A 15,064-nucleotide genomic window follows, 5' to 3' on the forward strand; every position below is an offset into this window, starting at 1 on the left:
AACTGTTCCATTTACACAGCACTATTAATCTTTAATTCATATTTTGCCTATTTTTTGGGCATCTTCTTCAATACCCCCTTCTCTTTCCTTAAAAGGTGACTGATAACAATAGCGCTTTTAAACAAAACTTTAAATGTTTGCAACAATGTTCCACTTTGCCAGTTTCGTATTTCTCTGGCAATCTGGTCGTTACTTACGGTCATAGTTCTATATTCATCTTCAAACATATCCAGAAAAATTTCTTCTCCCTTTAAAGGAAGGAAAGGGTTTCATTTTCTCTCCCTGCGTGAGCATTCTTAGAGGGGGGGAATGTTACTTCTTTACTGATGGCCTTAAAGCAGCCTTCCTTCCCATTATCCCACTTCCCTGAGGATCCGCTTCTCTCCCACGCAGGGATGAGCACAACTCCAACTCCCATTTACACTTCTTCTATTTGAAGAAACATTTATCGGGAGGAAAGGTTATACCGCCCTAACTTGCCATGCCTGGAGCGGAGGGCCCTTGCTGAACCAGGCAGCTGCTTTTGAAGTGCTTCTTGTGAGCGAGAGACCAATTCAGCAGCTTCATAAGAACCTCCTCCTCCTCCTCTCGCCAACTGAAGGACCCCTTGTCTGAGACAGATTCTCCACCAACCATATCTAAAGTCCTCGATTAAATCAGCTGTGGACATGCTGGGACATCTGGCTTTCCCGGGCAACTCTTTAAAGCAGTGTTTCTCAACCTTGGCAACTTGAAGATGTCCGGACTTCAATTCCCAGAATTCCCCTGGCTGGGGAATTCTGGGAGTTGAAGTCCGGACATCTTCAAGTTGCCAAGGTTGAGAAACACTGGTTTAAACCTTTTAAGTGACGACCCCCCTGTCCTCTGTCAGGCAGGCCCCAATGAGGGGGCCCTTCCAACAGTGGTCAGGGACTCCTTCCGCACAGCTAATCTGCCGTCTTGGAAACTGTCTTTTGCTCCGCGCAAACTTTGTGAGGAGCCATTCAATGCAGAAACATCCAAAACCTGAAGTGGCTCAGAGGCCACAAACGATCAGAGCCAGGCAGGCGCTTATGGAAAGGTTCTATCGAGCAGGAGAGAAACGACCGAGCGCCTGGCGTCGCACTGCAAGAGTTTCTGTGGGAACCAGAACAGCCGCGCCCAGCTCCCTTGGATCTTTCCAGAATTCAGCTTGGGAGAGTTAAGAGGCTGGGAGGTTACCTTGTAAAAACGCCGCACCAGGTGGACGCTTTCTTCTCTTGCCCCCTTAAAGAGAGAAATGAAAAATCCTCCATTCAGGACACAAGATATTGAGGATAACACGTCGCATGCCGCCTCCCTGCCTGATTTCCCTTCCCCAACACGAATGATTTGCTCCCTGAAAATGATCAAGGAAGACATGGGCCATGGCGTTCCTTCATAAGGACCACGTAGGCTGGGAGAAATGGGTGGAAAGGAAAGAGGGAACGCCTACGAAGAGCAGCTGGCTATTGGCAAGGATCACAAATCAAAAGCAGCACAGGGTCAAGAAAGGAATCCCTCTTCCGAGGAATCCAGGTGGGGCGGCTCAGACTCAGCTGCCGAGGGATGGAGGGTTCACAGGGGAGCCCTGAGCCTCAGAGTCCCGCTATCCACCACCCTTGCTGGGAAAAGCAGGGACAGGCTCCAGCTGCACAGAGGGGTCTCCTAGGGGGAAAGGCATCATTTGCGGTTCGGCAATTTACTTCGGAAGAGAGATGGGCCTAACAGGACAAATCACCTCTGGGAGACAGTTTTGTCCTTTTGGTTTCGTTTTGAAAAAAAGAGAAAAGACTCACTTCCAAACAAGCAAGGTGCACATCTTTGATAATGCTGCCGTGTTTGTTGAACACCAGCTGCTTCAACAGGAGGCAGCCGAGCTCCAGGGTGGCCAGACGGATTTTGCCATCTGTGGGGTGGGGGGGTGGGGGAGGGAGAGGGAAACAAAGCAGAAGATTCAGAGAAAACTCATTGAACTGTTGACACTTTTTCCTGGCAGATTCAGTTTCAGTTCACATCTGTCCCACACCAATTCAAGGTGTGTGTGTGTGTGTGTGTTAGTTTAACACCCCAATAGTGCAATGCTTTCTTCCCCTAAATACAGAAACATTACCGAAAAGTGGGTGGAAATTCCACCAGGCATTAAGAAGCAGGAATTTTATTCATAGGCAGAAAAGGGGCAGAATGATTCAGTCCTCTACCCAAAACGCTTTGTGTGGGCTATTTTTGATTTCTTTTTTTTACTAGCCCAAGAGGGAAATAGCAGCCAATCTCTCTGCTGATTGTGGAGGGAGGTTCTTGCCTACACAACTCTGGGCAGTCGGGGATCTTTTATAAGCTCCCATCAAAAACTGGGTCGGTTGGCTGTCCTGGGAGACCCAGGCTGCTTGGAACTGCCGCAGGCCAAAGGCGGCGAGTAGCAATGGCAGTTAGACTTATATACCGCTTCATGGGGCTTTCAGCCCTCTCTAAGCGGTTTACAGAGTCAGCATATCACCCCCAACAACAATCCGGGTCCTCATTTCACCCACCTCGGAAGGATGGAAGGCTGAGTCAACCTTGAGCCGGTGAGATTAGAACCGCTGAACTGCAGATAGCAGTCAGCTGAAGTAGCCTGCAGTACTGCACCCTAACCACTGCACCACCTCGGCTCTTACTAGTGGGCTTATAAGGACTCTTCCCGATGTCTTTAAACCGCTGCTTGCTGGTTTCTGCTGTTATTGTCCAAAACTGCCCTTGGGGGAAAAAGCTGCGTGTTTCCTCCTTTTTCAAAAGGGTTTCTTAGACCACCCACCGCTGCGCAGTTCCAGGACCGAAGGTGGTTCATGGCGAACCCTCTACCTGGCTGAGCAGCGTAGCTCATGATCCTGATGAGCCTCTCCGCAAGGCCGGGGTTGTAGGAGTTCTTCTCCTCGGCGTCCTGTGCCCAGAGCTGAATCCTCTCCAGGGTGATGGGCTTGATTCCTTGGGAGGAACAGGAACGGAATGCTGCCATTACAACTCGGTTTGGCAAAGCAATTCCCAGAACCACAGGAAAGACAAAGGGCAGCTCGGCTTGCAGTATAATTCCTCAAAGCTGACCACACAAAAATTTGGAAAGCTTCGGAGGCGAGGATTTAATTATTTCATTAGACCCAACTTTAAGCCGACTCTGGGCTGCTAATAAAGGTGGTGAAACAGAAGCCACATTCAGACAACGTGAACAGCCCGCCTTCCTCCCTCTCTCCTCTCCACTGAATTCATCTTTAGCTTCCCTACAGCTCGTGACCCTGATAAGCATCTTGAAAGTCTTGGGACCACGTGGTTCCTCTCCTTCTCAAGTAGCAGCTCCACCACCCCTCCTCTGGTCAATTCCTCCTGTGTCTCCTGACCCCTGGATGGTTTTGACCCTTGGGAGGGGGGAGAAAGGGCTGATGAAACCTAAATCAACCTCTTGAGAGCCACTTCAAGCCTCCCTCTGGATGTGCTTCTCACTTCCTCCGTACAAAGAATGTTCTCACAAGGCACTCTGGTACTCAGAGAGGATGCAGAGCCAAGAGGATGTCTATCCCAGGGGGCCAAAGGGGGCCTCTGATGCCCGAGGCTGCAGTCTGAGTCAAAAGCTGCGTCCGTTGGCGTTTAGCCATTGGCACCAGGATCTCAGTAGCCCAGCGAGGTCACAATCAGCACCTCTTTTGCCTTCCCTTGCTTACTAAAAGGCCCCTCGGCGAAGAGGAAGCCCCACAGGACAATGGAAAGGCAGAGGGGGAGAGAAGAGAAACAGAAAGCTACAGATTGGCACCGGTATCCGTATTGCTTTCAGTACAGTTACAGGCACAGCATCATGAAATGAAACTAAGGTCCCCAGCAGTTGGGGGTTGAGAGTGACAGCCAAGATCAAGAAAAGCTACAGATGTTCCTTTGCAAGAGCTGAGGAACTGAGAAGATCAATTAACAGATGCTGGTTGCAGCAGAGAAGTTATTAAAAAGCCACATTAACACAGCAAGCTGTTCCTGTAATGCAGTGAGGTTATTTCTCAGAAAAAGCTGCTTTGAAACAGGCCAGTCCTCATTCAACGACACGTGTGTCAGTAACGACCTTTGGCCAAGCGTTAAGGACAGCACTCAAGACGTTCACAGCTCTACACAAAGGGGGACACCTTTTCGTGATGCATGCAAAATAGTTTGCAACTCTCCTATCCACCAGCCCTAAATTCCGTGGCCGCCCTGAATTTTCAGGAGAATCATTTATGAGTGGAATTTAAGCAATCCGGGGACGCCAACCTTTAGTGCTTTAATGCCGCGGTCCCCAAACCTTTGGGCCCAAGGGACTGGTTCCCTGGAAAAGCTGCATCTTAGGGCAGGAGAAACCAGAGAGACCAACGGGCTGCCACGAGTGGCTGAGCTTTCTGCCCCCGAGATGGATGGCAGATTTTCAGTCTTTCCCCCGAGAAGCAGTGTGGCTCAAACACCCACTGCTTCCCCTCCAAAAACCTCACTCCTTTTGCTAATGCAAATGAGGACTCAGGTGGACAAAACCCGGGAGGGAGGGAAGGGGGACTTGGCTGAAATGTAATTCCGTGAGCCGACCGAAGGGCTCGGAGCAGCAGCCCTTGGACCACCCCCCCCCCCCCACAAGGCAGCACAGGCTTACCTTTGTTGTGAGACATGGCGTACAGAAGACACAACACAAAAAGAGCATAGTAGTCAAAGTCGGCACACTCCAGGGCATTATACGCCATATCCAGAAACGGCCTGGGGAGGGGGGGAAAAGAGGATTTTTTTTTTAATTAAAAGAACCCCCCCTTTTCTGAGGATCTGCCTTTATGCCTGAGGGTGACCTATCTCCCTCTGTGGGCCTGAGTTATAATGGGCAAGAGAGTCCCTGGAGGACTCTTCATCAGAGGAGGGGCCCTTGGCCTTGCTGGGTTACATGGGTCCCACCGCGGAATGGGGGGGGGGGAGAAGACCTCTCGCCCACCTGTTCCAGCTGCACATTTCGGAGGCAGCTGCACTCTTCTCCTCATCTGTTATGTTTTGCTCTGTGGCAGAAAGGAGTTTGCAACGCTCCATGATGACCATCTCAATTTCTGGAGAGAGAGACACACACACACACATGTGTTTTAGAGAGACGGGTATATTCCACAGGCCAGAGGTGGGTAGATGATGTCCATGGGGGGGGGGGGGAGGCTGCGATTCTGGTCAAACGGAAGAGGCCATGGGGATCTGGTCAAAGGGACCCTGCAGAGATGCCTGGTGCCCCGACTGTGAAGAACCCCTGCTGACGTAAACGCAGGGATTCTACTCAGACGATCAAAACCAGCAGGTCAGGAAGGGCTGAAGCCAGCCTCCTATCTGGGCACTCTGCAGAAGGAAGGGGAGCCCTGTTTCACCCAGGAGAACCCAACAAGGCAGAAGCCGCCAGCCACCCCGACATCAGCCCCGCAGGCACAGGAGTGGAAGAATGGGCAGCCGGCAGGTGGGGCCCCCGCTCACCTTCATTCTCCCCATTGGGCTTGAGGCCCTTGGAGGGGCTCTCGGTGCCTTCCAGGGTGTCTTCCGGGCCCCTCTCCTCCTCCTCATCCTCCCCAACGTTTTTATAGTTGGGCCTCTTCTGCAGCCTCTTCCTTCCCTTCTGCTTATTAATTTCTAGCGAGCGCTCCAAGGTCTCGGAAGGTTTAATGAAGCACCTGATGCCCGCCTTGGCCTAAAACATCCGCACAGACAGAAGGAAGTCAGCTCCGTGACCTTCCTGACCCAATGAACGGGCCAAGCTCCAAAGGGAGAAAAGCCAGGAGTCCATCTGGGTATTTTAGAACTGCAAAAGAAACGGCAAGCAACCTTTCTGCTCCCAAAACACGGCCTCTCGGTGGCTGATTCCTAGCCTGTAGCAATAGCAATAGCAGTTAGACTTATATACCGCTTCATGGGGCTTTCAGCCCTCTCTAAGCGGTTTACAGAGTCAGCATATTGCCCCCAACAACAATCCGGGTCCTCATTTTACCCACCTCGGAAGGATGGAAGGCTGAGTCAACCTTGAGCCGGTGAGATTTGAACAGCCGAACTGCAGATAGCAGTCAGCTGAAGTGGTTGCAGTACTGCACTCTAACCACTGCGCCACCTCGGCACTGTAGCATGTGGCAAGAATGGGACAGGACAAGGGATGCCAGCAACTCTGTGCTCTTCCACCACAGCCTTTAAGGGGCCACCCCCATCTCTAGTGGAGGCAGAGGGACGTGACGCTGTCCTCTCTTGGGAACCTATTATGGTTACACTGGAGGGCAGTAAATCCACCGGAGCCTCGAAGAAAAATCTTGCAAGGACCATTACAGGCAGCTGGTCACACCGACTCCTAGAAACCTGCATTTTTATTCCATGCCAAGAGTCCTGTTCAACAGGAGCCAAGAGGATGATTCAAGCCCCACTTCACAACAGTTATTTCTCCCCTTTCATGGAAATTCAATCAATCCCCAACCAAGGCGAAGGACAAATTGCCCCTTCTTTTTTTGTCAGAATGTGAGTGGTCAATGAGCACTTGGACTGGCTTAATTCTTGGCCCACAGATCTTTGACACACTCCAAAAGCAGATTAAAGGGTACAATCCAGGAAACCTCTGATCTTCCGTGGAATTGAGACTATGTTTACAGTCCGAAAAAGAAAGTTTACTTTACTTTATTGTCATTGCAATGGTACAACGAAATTAAATGCCATCTTCAGTGTACAATTATAAAAATAAAAACACAAACATACACCCTTCACATTCTATAAATTAAATTGAAAAACCTTAATACTGCATTAATATTACATTACACAGTAGAATATAGTTACAGCTCTGGGACAGAAGCTGTTTTTCAGCCTATTTGTTTTTATTATCCGGTACCGTCTGCCAGATGGTAATAGTTCAAAAAAGAAAAAGAAAAAGGAAGAAGGCAGATGGATGCCGCAGTTGGAAAAGCTCTATGCCTAGAAAAGGGTTTCTGTTTTATGGTTTCTGAAGACCCGACTCTCGTTCAGTTCTGGTGCGCAGTTAGGTATTCCTGGGGACCCTGTTTCCTCCCTCTGCTGGGCTTGGCAGAGTCTTTCAGCTGAGACTGAGAAACAAGCCAGGCAGGGACAAATGTTTATCACGGCTTGTCTCCTTGGGCCAGGCTCCTGTATACGTTTCAATGTAGGCTGGAGCCTCTGCTTGACAAGCCCAATCTTTCCAGGCCCCCCTCGGGGTTACAGGAAGGAGCGAAAGTAGGTTAAGCCTAGGCGCAGAGCCAGCCACATCCGACTGGGGCAGGAAGCAGAGCAAAACCAGTTCAAAGAAGGCCAGGCGAAGGCCGAGTGTGACTTTGGGTCGCCTTGGGTGGGTGTCAAGCGAAGGCGCATGACTCACGGCCCCAGACAGCGAGGAGGAGACCACCACCTTCCTCTGGCACTTCCCACCGCTGGAAACACAAGCGGCTTCTCGGATCTGAGAACTGCCTCATAGCAAGAAAAGCACTTTCCTCCAGACCACTCAGATTTCGACCAGAGAGTGCGTCAGGGGCGGGGGCTGATCACCCAGCTGACTGAGACAGGGGAAGGTGGGGTGGGAGCCAAACTGCTTTCCCAATTTTCTCAGCTGCTCAGGGAAACAAAGCTTTTCCCCACCACTTGCTACCCCCACTTCATCTGAAGATGGCACGGCCCGAACCGAAGACCTGCCTCCCAACAGCCACGTGTTCTGTGATGCCACCTGTAAAGGGCAACCTAAATCAAAGCCACCGCGGCCGCCAGAGCTGCTTTGAGGAAGCGGGCAGGGATTCTCCCAAGTGGCAAGGCGGTCATTTGAAATTCCCACGTTCCTTCTGCTCCGCTGCACCACTTGCCTTACTGCCATCAAGGCTGCTGTTTCCTTCGGTCTTTCATTCGTTCTTCCCCTCCCCCATCAAGTGAGGGAGGGGCCTCTTTAAGCCCACCGGCATTACAATAGCCACCCCCACTGCTTCTAGGGTGGTCATCAAGGCAGCCTCCACTTACCAGCCCTTCTCCCCATCCTCCCTTAAGAAGCTTCTCTTATTGGGGGGGAAACAAATCCAACTACGTTTTGGGAGTCGCAGGGCAGCTGCCCCACCTGGGCTTCTTTCAGGGCGATTATCAGGTCTGCTCAAACTGAGCCAGATCATATTTCTGCCACCGACAGATTTCCAATAACCCTCCTATTGGTTGGTTGGTTGGTTTAATTTATTTGTATGCCGCCCTTTTCCCTGAAGGGACTCAGGGCGGCTCACAACTCAAAAAGGAGGGGAAATACAAACAGAGTTACAAAAACATAGAAACCATACATAGTTAAAAGCACAACAATCATACCATTCGAAGTGGGGCAGCGAGTCTTTAGCCCCAGGCCTGTCGGAACAGCCAGGTTTTAAGGGCTTTGCGGAAGGTCTGGAGGGTGGTGAGGGTTCGAATCTCCACGGGGAGTTCGTTCCAGAGGGTCAGAGCAGCCACCGAGAAGGCTCTCCTCCGGGTAGTCGCCAGTCGGCACTGGCCGGCGGATGGAATTCAGAGGAGGCCTAGTCTGTGGGATCTAATTGGTCTAGTGGAGGTAATTGGCAGCAGGCGGTCTCTCAAGTACCCAGGTCCAATACCTATTCCAGATCTGTTTCCAAAGCTTCAGGAAATCACCCCCATCTTACTTAATAAACGCTGTGAGCTTGTTAACGGTGGTTGCCGGGTGGAATAAAGAAGAAAGCAAAAATGCCAGGATTAGCTCTTGAACATGGTCTGCTTTTTGAGGGATTAAATTTACCTAGAAAAACTACTAAAATAACATCCACTCTTGTTACCACCCACTGCGAGTAATTCAACCTCTCACATACTTAAAAAAACAACACCACCACCAAATAATTCTGCAAAAGACATTCAGTGGAAGTCAAACTGCTAGAGCAGAAAAAGGCGACAAGCTTCTAACCACAGATTTCCCAGTAACAGAACCCGTTGAACAGAAAAGCGGGCAAAAGCCCAGAATGAGTCTGCCTGCTGCAAAGACAAGATCATTTCCATGTGCCACGGTGCTTTTTATCTCTCAGCTTGCATGCGAGATCGGGCCTGATTTTTTTCTGAAAAAGCACCAAGATAAAGGGTACCCAGGAACCCTTTAGATGCCAGGCAGATCGCTCCACGGCCCCGGCCTTGCCAAATGAACCCCAGCCCCCAAGGCAGCCTCTGAGAGGCAACAGGCCTTCGTTCTACTTACAGAGCTTTTCTGGACGTCTTGCTCCACTTTTGAGGAAAACACCGCGAGGTCTCCGTTCAGAATGACTTCGGCCAATGAATTCACCAGGGGGGCGTAATGGATGATTAAGAAAACCTGGGGGGGGGGGGAGGGGAGGCAGAGAAGCAAAAACTGTTGGGGAGGGAGACTCAGAGAGGGCACACAGATTAACTTCCCATTTATCTTGCTACTTTCCTCTCCGCTACAGTAGAAGAGAAATTACTTTAGGCTGATTTCACCGGACGGTATTTCTTTCAGTGCGTGGGAGAGGAGAGGAGGACAAGGGAAAATATCTCATATTTAAGGGCTTCCTAACATCATGCTGAAGGGCAGCCAGTCTTCCATAAAAGGGAATGTGGTTTGGAAAGCCAGCTGTAACTAATTCAGGAGATCTCACCCCCCACAACCATTAAATACCCATCCCGCCTATTTGCCTGGAGTCTTCATTGAGTCCATTTCTGACCCTAGTCCTGTAGTCCCCCCCCCCGTCCTTACCAAACCCCCAAATCACAATTGCAAAATGACTGACACCCCCCCCCCCCTTTCCCGGCACAGTCAGTTTTAACACCATTGCTATATCGCTGTTAAAAAGTAGACGTGGCCCTCTAACAAATTCTTAATAGAGTCTGGAGCAGAATTTGTCAAACCTGAGCAACTTTTAAGATGGGTGGGCTTCAGCTCCCAGAATCCCATGCTGGCTGGGGAATTCTGGGAGCTGAAGTCCAGCCATTTTAAAAGTTCCTGAGGTTGAGAAATGCTGCGCTAGAATCAGTACTGGATCATTCGCACTTACTTGTGACAACAGATAGAGAGAAACCTGGAGGCTTATCCTTGGCTGTTCTGCAGTCTAAGGAGGAAAAAATTAAGAAACAGCTTTTAACTGTGGAACAATTAATGCAGGTATTGACCGACGGCATTTCCTTCCATTTTTGAATTGCACACAAAAAGTGCTCTTCAAAACATGAACGACTGCCACAACCTCCCCATTGCTTCCCTCTTTCTAAAACAGGAGCATCACTCAATTGCACAACTGTTTGGGGAAAACATGGGAATCTGGACCAAGTCATCCTCTTGTCTACAGAAATGGGGAACATCCTCAAGGAGAACATCCCCAGGGAACTAAAGGAAGCATCACCAACGGATTACAACTCGGTGCATGCACTCATGGCCTTCAGGAAAGCCGTTAAAACCTGGCTGTTCCGGCAGGCCTGGGGCTGTTGACCTTAGTGATAAGGTCCAGCCCCGATTAGAACGTATGTGTGTTGTGAATTTCAAACTATTTTTTTTACTTATTTTGCTTTTCTTTTCTTTTGTCTTCTTTCATTGTAAACTGCCCGGAGTCCTCCGGGATTGGGCAGCCTATAAATTTAATAAATGAAATGAAATGATGCGCCTGTTTGATACGTATTAAGTCACTCAGAGGAACTCTACATAAAAACCTTGAAAAGGTTCCAGGAGTATTCAGGGAGTTTTTTTAAAGACCAAACACCTCTGTATAGCACTATGCTACAGACTGACTTCTTTTAATTCATTTGGTGTCTCTAAGCCTGTGCCTTCTCCTTGTCCCAGAGACCACGGAGGGAGCTGCCTTCCAGAGCAGAGGCCTCTGCTTTTCCTTGGAGAAACAGCCAGGTGTAAACACAAGGGAGGCAGGCACATGCCACCGATGGGCGCAAGGGCCTCCTTTCTTGCTTGTGACGGCAAACAGGTGTCGCCCCCTTGCCCCTTGGGACAGGGTCTGCAAGGAGGAGAAGCTTCTGGCAATCAAGCCAGGAGGGAAAGACAAAAAGCTGAAGCTTTAATCAGAACCCATGAAGTAACTTCTGCGGCTGGCCAAAAGGCGATTACCCAAGGAAAGCCACAGGATGATTCATGCACATTATTACATCAAGAGGGGTTTAGAAATCTTGGTTATGAAAGGTGGTAGCTGCTCTTTGTCACACTTTCAACCGAACTGACAGTCCAAAGATGACGCTTGTTGTGCTGTCACCACCACCCTCTCTCCCTCGTTTTGCCCTGACAGGGGAACAGTGGGGAGAGGAGACCTCTGTGACCCGCTTCTCCCTCCCTCCCTCCCTCTCTCCCTCCCTCCCTCCCTCCCACAACATAAGCGATAATGACGTTAGTATGGTCATGCAGGTTTGCTTCTGTGACTCCACAGAGAGACTCCAGCGCTGGCATTATTTCAGAACGACGCCCCAAGGCAGCCACCTCGAGCAAAGGAAGGGACCCCTCACCTTCTCCTGGTTGACGAAGGAATAGACGTAGAGAGGCAGGAAGAGGCTGTTCAGCAAGTGGTCCGTCAAGACATCGTTTAAGAATTCACAGTTGATAATCAGGATGTCGTTCAGGTAATGGAGGTGATCCAGGTGCTCGGCTACCAGGTCACTCAGTTTGCCCCGATTTCTGTGCCTGCAAAAAAAGAGAGCAGACTAAATATGCAGTCACTACCCCCCCCCATTGCCCCCCACCCCAAGAAAGGACTCCGGGTGAACAAGAAAGGCTTACTCCTCGTCTGTTTGGACGCAGTTGTCCAGCTCGATCACGTGGCTGCCGATGAACCAGACAAGGTTGGAGAAGTAAGGGACGGCCGTCTTGTCTCGAATGTAGTGCAGCATCGGCTGGTTGTCCACTGAAGGCAAACAGGCTGTTATCATTTTTGGTACTTTTCTCCCCAAACGCTTTAAGGACGTACCCCTTCCTCTAACTTGCTTTCGGCAGCGTGGGCCAAAATCAATTCTATTTCTAGGGCAGCTTTTGGGAAAGGTCAACATCCCCTTTAAGATATTAATCTAATAATAAAGCGGCTGAAAGCGGCTGGATTCTGCGGTCGCCGAGAACGGCCCGCTTGCAATCTAGGGAACCGGGCAACAGCACCAGGCGGGAAAATCCACCAGCAGACTTACATGACACTGTTTTAAGGGAGACGGGATGCACCAGTGAAGAGAGGACGAGGGGAGACAAGAAAGACAACGTGGTTAACAGGGTTAGGAGCTCCAAAGAGGTCAGTGGTTAGAGCAGCAGGGCATCTAGGCTGGAAGAGAGCAGTTAGAAACAAGCAGGCAGCCCACGGAAGCCCCTGTCCCAAGGCCAGCCACCAGGGGGTGCCCTCCCCTCAACTTCACATCCCAGGGCAGGGACTGCTCAGTAGGATCGCAATTTTATTTACTTATATCCAGCCTTTATTATTTTTTATAAGTAACTAAGACTCTTGACAGTTTTTTTATCGCTCACAGACGGTCTAGAAGCCCCGCAGCTGTGAACAGAAGAAATTCTGTCTATGTCTGACTACCTGGAAGTGGCCCAAGTCAAAACTACGTGTTTTTTTTAAAATGAGGGATGGGCAAATCCGATGGGCCTCCCTCTCCTCTCTTGCTGGATTCCATAGATTCTGGGCGCCAGCTTTACATGGACAAGAAAACCAGCCCAGAATCTACCCCTACCTGAAAAACTTCTTCTACCTCTAATGTCTGGATTCCTAGGGCAAAATGAAGAGGCACATGGCCTCTATTTCTTTGCAATGGGAAACATCTGGATGAGTTCTAGGTTGCAGCTGACATTTCCTTCACTGATGAAAAAGAGTGTGCATGCATGGGAGGGGGGGGAGGGAGAGAGAGAGAGAAAGGGGTCAAAAGTTCTAATAAATATTTCAGGAAGCGGCTCTGGGTCCTGACCAAACAACTTTCACTTTCACATTCTCAAGAAAGATCCTTCCTGGAGTGCAAAAGCCAAGAGCGCCCTCCAGGGGACATTCCCTGAGTATCCGCCTGCTTCTATCGCTTCCTCCTGGCTGAGATGACAGCAGCGCTGGCTTAAAACGCTGGTTCTGAGAAGAGGCTCACGAGATCCACTAGGTCAAATTGGGGTCTGCCTCACTCTCACCCGATGAATCTGGGAACGCCGGACGCCCCGGCTCCTTCCTCCCAAGGGTTAGTGCTGAACCCCCCCAGGAAGACACTTACCCTTGTAGACGTTTAACGTGATGGTTCTCACTGCAATCCTGACCATGCTCTCTGGGTGGTTGAAGAATTTGATGGCCTCCGTGTACAAGGCAAAATCGTTGGTATGCTGCGGAAGAAGGCAGTAAAGAATAGGCGCTTTGGGCATTTTTATTCTGCCCTTTCAGACTCTGGACTGTTAAGGCGCCACCTGGGGCCTTGGTCAGTACAGGAGGCTTCCCTCGGCCCCTGCTGTGCCACACAAGTGTTGGCACAGAATGTTAAAGCCTGGTCCCTCAGGCTGCCTCCCTCCAGACGTTCTCAGCTACAACTCCAGCAGATACCCCTATTTTCTTTTTTAAATATTTACGGATTTTGAAATAAATTAGGATGCACAGTCATGTCTGAGGTACACATTTGGCAACAATATATACATCGTTCCAGAAAACGTTTATCCGACTCTCAGCGAAAAGAATTGACTGAGAACGATGTTCTGTTTCCAGCCTGTGACTCACCTCATTGTAAAAAAAGTGGACAGTGTGATTGTTGAGTTTCAGAGAAAGTGTTTTTAAGAATGAAATATAGTAGGCCATGATTTCTTCATCCGAGAAGTCAAATTTGTGCACAATGATAGAGTTCACGTAGTTGTTGGACAGTAAATAGTCTGAGGGGAAAAAATAGAGATGCGTAAAATGCTGTTAGTCCTCTACTTATGACCACAATTGAGCCCAAAATTTCTGTTGCTAAGTAAGACATTTGTTAAGTGAATTTTGCCCCATTTAACCACCGTTCTTGCCACAGTTGTTAAGTGAATTGCTGCAGTGAATAACTTATTAACAGAGCTGTTAAGGGAATCCGGCTTCCTTGTTGACTTTGTCAGACGGTCGCAAAAGTGGATCGCGTGACCCCAGGACGCTGCAACCGTCATAAGTATGAACCAGTTGCCAAGCATCCAAATTTTGATCAGGTGACCATGGGGATGCTGCAAAGGGCGCAACTATGAAAAACCGTCATAAGTCCCTTTTGTCAGGGCTACTGTAACTTTGAACAATCACTAAATGACCCGTTGTAAGTCCGAGACGGATTAGTATAAAAATTAACCCAGAAAACTAAAGGACAAGCACGACACCTTCTAGCAGGCAGGTTTCTTAAACGATCATGGTCACCTCTGAACTGTCCAATCACAAACAAGAAGAAGCAGAGAGAGAGAGAGAGACTTATACGTCCCACCTTCTTACTTCTGTTCTCTGCCTCCTTCTCCTGCCTCGTCTGCCCATGTTGACATGCATCTAAGGAGAACTTTCTGTCTATAGTTCACGGTTTCTTTTTTCAGGAAAAACGAGTGTCAAAACATTTTAGAAGCACATTTAAAAAAAGCTTATGTTTTATCTCATAGGTCCTTTGCAAAATTTATGTCTCCATGTGAAAAGAGAAACCACCTGGCCTAACACAGACAACTTAATAAAATTAAGTGGTTGAACCGTACTGTATGTTGAAGAATATTAACCAAGCCAAGTCCCAATTAATTTAATACATTTAGTACCCAATACATTTAAAATGTCTCAAATCCTGTAACCTTCAGGGCAGAAAACAAGAACCTCCATTACACGGGTACCTTATGTAGCAAACGGTGTTCAACAAAAACGTTGCTTTGCATGAGGAGAAACGAGCATACTTACAAAGGGACGTTTCGTGACTGATGTTCTCAAAGAGGATATTTAAAGTCTGCAGAAGCTGCACACAGACGTATCGGCCCGACTTCTGGCGCAGAATGTTCAGAAAGAACACAAACATGTTTTTCTCCAAGAAAAAGCTGGAATGCAAGCATTTTTACTAATTTACTACATCTTATTGGAGAAATTTCATTTATTGCTGGAATGTAATAATAGTGAAGATAGTGATAATATAT

The 15,064-nt window shown here is 49.0% G+C and overlaps 1 protein-coding gene and 1 long non-coding RNA gene across 8 annotated transcripts in view; both read right to left on the reverse strand.

Annotated features, from left to right (window-relative positions):
• Positions 1 to 15,064, reverse strand: part of CLEC16A (C-type lectin domain containing 16A) — a 40,386-nt gene that overhangs the window by 22,664 nt on the left and 2,658 nt on the right. For 6 of the 7 annotated variants that reach the window (XM_032230261.1, XM_032230260.1, XM_032230257.1 and 3 more), the window contains exons 3-17: positions 14,835 to 14,968; positions 13,671 to 13,819; positions 13,180 to 13,285; positions 12,124 to 12,129; positions 11,726 to 11,849; positions 11,455 to 11,629; positions 10,011 to 10,064; positions 9,200 to 9,313; positions 5,473 to 5,683; positions 4,958 to 5,066; positions 4,631 to 4,731; positions 2,839 to 2,961; positions 1,797 to 1,906; positions 1,201 to 1,245; positions 198 to 248 (exon numbers count right to left, since the gene is read on the reverse strand). In XM_032230261.1, coding sequence (XP_032086152.1) covers positions 198 to 248; positions 1,201 to 1,245; positions 1,797 to 1,906; positions 2,839 to 2,961; positions 4,631 to 4,731; positions 4,958 to 5,066; positions 5,473 to 5,683; positions 9,200 to 9,313; positions 10,011 to 10,064; positions 11,455 to 11,629; positions 11,726 to 11,849; positions 12,124 to 12,129; positions 13,180 to 13,285; positions 13,671 to 13,819; positions 14,835 to 14,968 — 1,612 coding nt within the window. The remainder of the gene's footprint in view (positions 1 to 197; positions 249 to 1,200; positions 1,246 to 1,796; positions 1,907 to 2,838; positions 2,962 to 4,630; positions 4,732 to 4,957; positions 5,067 to 5,472; positions 5,684 to 9,199; positions 9,314 to 10,010; positions 10,065 to 11,454; positions 11,630 to 11,725; positions 11,850 to 12,123; positions 12,130 to 13,179; positions 13,286 to 13,670; positions 13,820 to 14,834; positions 14,969 to 15,064) is intronic. The other variant, XM_032230259.1, reaches the window with a different exon arrangement.
• On the reverse strand, positions 7,876 to 9,186 carry LOC116517363. The gene is made up of 2 exons (XR_004256450.1): positions 8,592 to 9,186; positions 7,876 to 8,162 (listed from the first exon to the last, which is right to left on the reverse strand). It is a non-coding gene; the product is annotated as an uncharacterized LOC116517363 (long non-coding RNA).

The sequence above is a fragment of the Thamnophis elegans genome, chromosome 14 (assembly GCF_009769535.1).
Source record: "Thamnophis elegans isolate rThaEle1 chromosome 14, rThaEle1.pri, whole genome shotgun sequence".
Classification (NCBI taxonomy): Eukaryota; Metazoa; Chordata; class Lepidosauria; order Squamata; family Colubridae; genus Thamnophis; species Thamnophis elegans.